This window comes from Triticum aestivum, chromosome 7A (assembly GCF_018294505.1).
Source record: "Triticum aestivum cultivar Chinese Spring chromosome 7A, IWGSC CS RefSeq v2.1, whole genome shotgun sequence".
Classification (NCBI taxonomy): domain Eukaryota; kingdom Viridiplantae; phylum Streptophyta; class Magnoliopsida; order Poales; family Poaceae; genus Triticum; species Triticum aestivum.
This window is the reverse complement of record NC_057812.1, coordinates 588,944,238-588,951,731: the sequence shown is the minus strand read 5'-3', so window position 1 is coordinate 588,951,731 and position 7,494 is coordinate 588,944,238. Positions and strand designations below refer to the sequence as shown.

At 53.8% G+C, this 7,494-nt stretch overlaps 1 protein-coding gene and 1 pseudogene across 2 annotated transcripts in view; one reads left to right on the top strand and one right to left on the bottom strand.

Annotated features, from left to right (window-relative positions):
- Positions 1-1,774, top strand: part of LOC123148478 (zinc finger A20 and AN1 domain-containing stress-associated protein 8-like) — a 4,345-nt pseudogene extending 2,571 nt beyond the window's left edge. Inside the window, exons 3-4 of the transcript XR_006473910.1 lie at positions 46-88; positions 858-1,774. The product of XR_006473910.1 is annotated as a zinc finger A20 and AN1 domain-containing stress-associated protein 8-like (transcript). The remainder of the gene's footprint in view (positions 1-45; positions 89-857) is intronic.
- Positions 1,775-2,736: 962 nt separating this feature from the next.
- Positions 2,737-7,209, bottom strand: LOC123148477 (uncharacterized; the record flags this gene model as incomplete). The annotated part of the gene is given in 12 exon segments (XM_044567908.1): positions 2,737-3,203; positions 3,321-3,410; positions 3,501-3,606; positions 3,683-3,876; positions 3,959-4,169; positions 4,245-4,320; positions 4,404-4,483; positions 4,595-4,690; positions 4,824-4,895; positions 4,986-5,183; positions 5,299-5,510; positions 6,460-7,209. Coding segments are annotated over 12 exon segments (2,376 nt in total), but the record flags the coding sequence as incomplete, so codon positions are not given.
- Positions 7,210-7,494: the final 285 nt, after the last annotated feature.

The window sequence follows — 7,494 nt, the reverse complement described above, 5'->3', positions numbered from 1 at the left end:
CCCCGGAACTTTTCGTCTGATGATTTTTGTTGGGTCTCTCTGCAGGGATCGCCGGAGAGGAATCGCGACGAGGGCTTCCTCCTATCAGGTTCGTGGCCCGGCGACCCTCTTTTCCCGGTGACAAACATCTGTTTTTCTTAGCACGTTCTGTGGTAGCCCGTGTGCCTTTATTTCTCCCGGTCAAAAGTCCTGATTTTATCTGTGGCCGTTGATTCCTCCGGCCGCCGTAGAAGCCGCCGGCCCGCTCCGATTTGTTCTCCCGGCGTCCAATTCCGCAGAACGGCGACGAGCCGTTGCCTAATTCGGCGCTCCGGTGTAGTAGTAAAGGCGGCCGGCCGGCCTCCTTTACACGTATCCGCCCGGTGTGTTCGCTGCGGCAGCCGGTTGTTGATGCGGCCGCTTTCGCAAAAGTTAGTGCGCGGATACGGTTTGCTACTTTACGGATTTGTTGCCGCTGTTGCGTAAAGCGTCGTAAAGTCGGGGCCTTTCTTTAGAATTAATTTCCCCTGCTATACTCTGATCTGCTCTGATGCAGGTAGGTGATTAGGCCGCTGTTGGCTAGTTATAAGGCAGGCAGGCTGCATCGTTTAGTGGTAGTACCTTCAGTTCGGTGTTTTGACCAAGCAGCCACCACTACCCTTTTGTAAGATAAGATGCTTTGTCGAGCAACTAACGTACTTTAGTAGATTTGGATTCAGTAGGCCAAAACGTGACTGAAGATTATACCATGTTCATCTGTAAATTGCCAACTCCGCAGTGATAGTCTGAAATACAATTTGTGCCTGTGCTGTGAAGATTATACCCTTGTGAAGTGTTTGTCTTGACCGTGTTGTGTCTGATTTGCAGTTAAATCAAAGTCATGGAGCACAAGGAGACCGGCTGCCAGTCTCGTGAGGGCCCCATCCTTTGCGTCAATAACTGCGGCTTCTTCGGCAGTGCGGCGACCATGAACATGTGCTCCAAGTGCCACAAGGAGATGGCGATGAAGCAGGAGCAGGCCAAGCTGGCCGCCTCCTCTTTTGACAGCATCGTCAACGGTGGTGATGCCGCGAAAGAACATCTTGCTGCTGGCAACACGGCGGTGGCAGTTGCTCACGTAGAGGCGAAGACGCTTATTACCGCACAGCCTGCTGATATCGCCGGTCCCAGCGAGGCGGCGATGGAGAACCCCAAAGGCCCAAGCCGGTGCAGCACCTGCAGAAAGAGGGTCGGGCTGACCGGATTCAACTGCCGGTGCGGGAACCTCTACTGCGCGACGCACCGTTACTCGGACAAGCATGAGTGCAAGTTTGACTACCGCGCCGCGGCCATGGACGCCATCGCCAAGGCCAACCCGGTGGTGAAGGCGGAGAAGCTCGACAAGATCTAGGAAGGGCCCCCCTACGGTCGGCAGAACATAAGGTCCCAAATCAAATCTGCGCTACCTCGTCATCGTGCGTCTTTGCTGCATTATCCTTTCATCATGTTGGCTTCTGCAATCCTAGTTGTTGTTGGGCAATCGTGATGCACGGCACACGCGCCTCGGCGGCAGCCCCAGGTCCGAACGGTCTCCTTGTTGGCTATGTTGTGTAAGCTTTATTTATGGTCGTCTCTCTGCGCGGCGGAACGGTAACGGTATTGTGGCTTTCGCATTTTGGCTAGCACTCTGTAATGTACTCCTGTTTCCTCCTGGTGTCCGTCTGTCTGTCTGTCTTACAGTCGCAACCGGTAATGGTATCGAGTAAGCGTCGTCGTCTGTTATTATGGTATATCCATGGTCTTTCCCCCTTGTCAATAGTTCCTGTGTTCCTGATCTTCAGGCCAGTTAGCCCCTGAGAAAATTTACATCACACCTGTGCAGCTGGGCTATCTCCACCGGAAGATAGAAGTTCAGTGTCTGGTGAGATCTTGGTGGAATTCTGCTGTGAGGTTGGTTGTGAGATGGTGTCTGATATTATCTGGGGAATTCTGGCATGTCATGCTCGTCTTGTGTGGGAGCTTTGGGCTGGCTGGGTTGGAACACGCAACCAGGACGAAATGCAGTGGTGGCGCTCTGCGTTTGGCCGCTGGGATGGGTTTCTAGCCGCAGTCGTCCGCTGCGTCGTCTTTGCCCGTTTGGCTTCTACGATCATGCTCCCCATTCTACCAAGAATTTCTTGCCTAGATTCTACTGCTCTATGCGCATAGTTTTTCGTTCTCCGTTGGCGGCACGGTCTCTCTCTTGCTCTCGCTCTTGGATCTGCCATTGAATTTTTCGACGGGCTCATCGCTGTCACCAACCCGTACCACTTGAGTTTCTTAAATTTACAGGGTTTCTGGAACTCTGGTGACCCTGAGATCAGACTATTTTTTTTTCGTCTGCCAAAACTTCATTCGCAGAATCAGAAGATTCTTATCCGTTCATACAAATGAAGAACAACTGAATTTTTCAGTTTCCTACTGACGAGTTATTCAGTAGACCAGACTAGACTAGTTCATTTGTCAGGCGCCGACGTTGAAGTAGACGGTGTAGAACTCGTCCCTCAGCGTGAACAACGGCTCCAGGAGGAAGCTCCTCCTCGCCCCCCTGGCGGCGAAACTGATCGGATGGTACCGCCGCAGCGGCTCGGCCCGTGCGAAGCTCGCCGCCTGCAGGGAAAACCCCGGGCCACAGCCGACCTGAACATTCGCCTTCGCGCCGGCGGTGATCAGAAAGCACCCCGGCCTGGCCGCGAGCTCGAGGGAGACTGATCCGGGCGCCCTGTCGAGCCCAGGGACGACGTTGAACAGAGAGCTCGGGCCCTTCTCTGCCGCCAGCGTCAGGTTGTTGGAGACTGCCATTCCCGGCATGTCGAACGGCTCGATCAGCGCGGATGCAAGCGTCGCCGTGGCGGCGGTGCCGTTGGTGGCGTGGCGCCGCTCGCCCGTCGGCGGGGCGACCTGCCCCTGGGGGACCAGACGGAATGTGGCGTGCACGGCGGCGTCGGTCCCGCCACCCTCGGGGTGCGGCTGCATCGTCAGGGAGGTGGCTTTGGCGGTCGAGAGGAGGGAGAGGACCAAGGTGCCGTTGCCGGATTCCTGCGTCAGCGTCACCAGCTGGGAGTTGTACGATGCCGGGACAGGGGTGATCCATTCCGAGACGGCGGCGCCGCCGGCCTTGGCGTCCCAGTCTCCGGTCGTGAGGCCGGCGAGGAGGAATGGCCCGAAGAGGACTGCTTGGAGAGTCGCATACTCCGGCCGATCATCTGCAGATGTAAGAGTAAGAGTGAGTTTGATAACTGTGGACGCATGAAGTTGCAAGTTCCTCCGTTCAAGCTGAAAAACATTTGATCCATAGTAAAAAAAGGTGAAATTTCTCAGACCTTTTATAGCTTCTGTCCTCAGGCCAATAGGCAGCTGGAGTGTGAGGCGATCACCACTACCCCACTGCTTGGTGACTGAGAGGAAGGTTCCTGATAAAACAGAGATTGAGTTTGAACTTAGAACAATCAAGTCTCTGTTTCATCAAATATTTGCCAAATATTAGTGGAATGTGCTCTTACCTGGAGATGCCATTTGCAGATCTTTGTCATTCAGTGTTGCTTTCGCACCATTCGGAGATGCCCACGACGGAATTCTCACATTCACCGTCGCGTACTGACCGTTCGTCTGCACGGCATAAAGCAGATTGACTAAACCCCTATCCTTTCCAACGAATCATCATCGAAAAAGTCTCCTGCTTTACCTTCGCCGATATGGACAGCGAAACCTGAAGATTCTGATCAGATGAGCTGAGGGGCTTCACTTGCTGAGTGACAGTAAGGCCTACAGATCTCCAGTTGAACGTGCTCGGTATGTACTGAACGATATATAGCGCCGGTTTGCCGCCTTTCTCCTCCAAGTAGATCGAGTCCCCAAGCTTGGAAAATGATTCTATCCCTGCAGATAACAGATCAGGCAACAATTCAGACATCTCAAATTGCCAGTTCTGAAACTCAGAGATCTGCCTACTACTACTTACCAGTCCCATAGCAGCACCAGAATGAATCATACTGTGTCCCCCAGCCATGGTAGCTCACTGCCTTGGATTTTCCAGGGCCCTGGGGCAGCATGTAGATCATGACGCCGGGGTCCCTCCCTCTCTGGATGCTCAGGACGCCGTTTATCAGCGCACGCTCGTAGTAGTCCGCGTACGCGATCTCTTTCGTCCATCTGAAGAGGTGGCGAGATACCTGCATAATTTCTTTAGCAGAGATTCTTGGGATGACGAGTTATTTTGGTGATCCGAGGATGAAGATGTAGATCACCTTGAGCATGTTGTATGTGGTGCAGGACTCCTCGTTCTCGGTGGTCAGAGTCTCGGCTAAACGCTTTGGATCGAACCTGGCAAAATCATTTCAGAAATGAATTTTCTGACAGAAGACAAATTGTAAACTTCTGGCATCATTCTAGAATCAGTTACGTACCAGAATTCACTGACGGATGTGCCGCCGGTTGCGTAGGTGTGTGAAGAGTTTACTACGTCCATGAAGAACGTTGCGATTTCCTGTTTCACGAATGTTACTGTCAGTCTCACTCTCACCCGAATCAACTCATGCTGAAACAAATTGACACTTAAAACTTCCTGAAATGTAGACTTGGAGGAACTTTTTCTTACCTTGTAGAGAGGATCGCCGGTAACCTCGTATCTCATTTGCCCGCCGACGACGATCGGAATGTGCGTGTTGGCGTGGAAATCCGAAAGACTGTCAGCCTGAATAGGAAACGGGAAGAAGACACACCATTCAGAACACGTAGCTCATGCTTCGAGTGTGTGTTTAGTAAACCATGAAGAAAATGCAGAGCAGGTATCAGAAAGCCACAGGGCGAAAGGAAGCTCGTCGGACCTGAACTGCGAGCAATCCGAGGAAGCACGGCTTGTCGAAAAGGTGAGCGAGCACCAGGTGCCGCTGATCATTCTGGCGAACGGAGCAAAACGTATCAGCGTCAGAGGCAGCATGAAGCCATGAACAGACGTGGCAAAAGAGGTGGTGACGGGGCAAGGTTACAGTGATGGCGTAGAGCTGGTAGAGCACGTCGTTCATGCCGCCGGTCTCCTCGTTGAGGGACGTCCAGTGCCGCTCGATGCTGTGCCGCTGTATGACGCTCCTCACGCGCTCGCCGAAGTAGCCGGCCATGGCGACCACCATGGCCAGGGCCTTGCCGTTGCCGGCCACCGTGTACTGGTCCAGGAGGCCCTGCATGATCTGCCCACCGTCCGCGAGGAAGAAACACAGCGAGAAGGTCAGTCCTCACTCCTCAGCGACGAAGCAGAGTTTCGCAGCAGAGTACGCGATGGCTGCTTGTATCGTATGTGTGTACCTTGTGGATGGTGTAGTAGGGAGCCCAGACGGGCTGGATGGCCTCGAAGCGGTCGAAGAACTCGGCGGGGAAGGCGGAGAGGTAGCCGGCGCCGCCATTGGCCGGCGCCTGCTGGCACGCGTGGAGGGCGTCCACCACGGCGGACATCTTGCCGGCGAGCGTGCCATTGTGCGTGCTCGCCCACATCTTGGCCGCCGCGCTCAGGTAGTGCCCTGCATTGCGCACAAAAGTGAGGTGCCGCTCCATTTGGGTCCGATTGCGAATACTCGTGTATCTATTTTGTAACTTTCTAAAATCCTGGGCCTAATTTGTATTGTTTACTTAAATAAAATCTTGAGTTAGAGACACGTATGATATGTCTTGTTTGAGCCCAAGTTCACCCTGTGATTTAAAAAAAAATATTACAGCCACCCTGCCAAAATATTAGTAGTATACTAAAATTGTGCGTGCTCATTTAATGTTGAAAATGAACTGCTGTATGCAAGTTGCCACAAACATATCAAATATTCCAGAACCATCCAAACAAATAGCAATGGCTATTACAAATAAATGAACTACATTTTTGTTGCGGGTAAATAAATGAACTACATTTTTGTTGCGGGTAAATAAATGAACTACATTTTTTTGCGGGTAAATAAATGAACTACATTAAGCAAGTTGGCACCAACATACACAAATTCCAAAAACATCCAAACAAATAGCAAAGTCTATATTAATAAACAAAAATTTAGCAAAAATAAATAAATTGATAACCAAACAAACATACTCCTCAAATGTTGCTATCAAAGAATTGGGGTTAGACAAGGCAGCCGATCTTATCTTCATGGGCCAAAACTCTACCCAACCCTGAACCCCACGGCCCATCTGTCTCAGTCGGACAGAATTGAGCTTTCTTTCCGGGCCTGATATATAGGCCGGAGCCATGAACCGCCTCGTCCTCCATCCATCCAATCCAAACAATCATGCACGGTAGTTAGGGAACATCTTGAATCCTTCTGCTGCTTTACGAGAACGAAACCAGCGTAGGAATCTCATGGGAATTTCACAGAGAATTAACGGCCGGGTTAAATCCCCACGATCGACCTCCACGAATGGCGAGCGCGAGCCACATAGAAAATTGACTGGATAATGTATACTACGGTTATGCGATGGACTACGTACCGACGAAGTGGCCCCGGAGCTCAACGACGGCGCCCTCCCAGCCGCCGTAGGGCACGCCGGGCGCCGGCAGCCCGGCCTGCCTCCGGAAGCTCCACACCAGCCGGTCCACGTCCAGGAGCAGCAGGTACTCGAGGTTGGTCTGCTGCGCGCGCCCGTACACCTCGTCGCCGGGGTCCAGCCGCACGTCGTGCAGCGACGCCTCCACCAGGAACGACGACGAGGGCGGCGCCCCGGCCCGCGCCGCCGACGAGCCGACGCCGCCCTTGAGCGTCCGGTACAGCATCGCCCAGTCGAACTCCTCGGTCGCCTCCGCGGAGCCGGCGGCAGCGGCGGCGAGGGGGAGGAGGTCCATCCACGCGGACTCGTCGGTGGGGTTGAGGTGGTCGTGGAACAGCTCCCGCCACCGCCACTCCTCCGCCCCCGGCGTGCTCTGCAGCCGCGCCCGCACCGTGTGCGACGACAGCTGCGTCGGCACGTTCGTGCACTCCTTGGCCACCACCGCCACGCACGACAACAGCAGCACCAATGCCACCGCCGTCGCCGTCGCCATCACCAGCGGCGGCGCCGGGGCCATTGCCAGGATAAGGCACCCCCCTGGCTCAGCGACCACCACTCCACTCCACAACCACTCCCCAAACAAGCACACACGCAGACGCAAACGGAGCGGCGGTGTGGCTGTGGGCAGAAACCTCAAGAATCCCGGAGGCTTTTATCGCCGCGCCCGTGCGAGCGCGATCACGGTCCACAGGAAAAAGACAGCGTTTCAGTCTCGAGAGATTTAATGTGCTATTACGAACAAGCGAACGAACGAACGGACGACGCACAGTCAAACACGGGAGGATGAGTAAACAAGACCTCTACTCTACTGCTGGCTTATCGGTTTTACTCGGCGATCCATCAGGTGACGCACACACGGCGGCTTGTCACATTGCGTCCTCTTTGTCACGTTGCATTCCCGTGATGTAAGTAGCAGCGGGCCAGTACAAGGCAAGCTAGCTTAGCTTAGCCCGCGGTGGAAAACGATTTGAATATGAT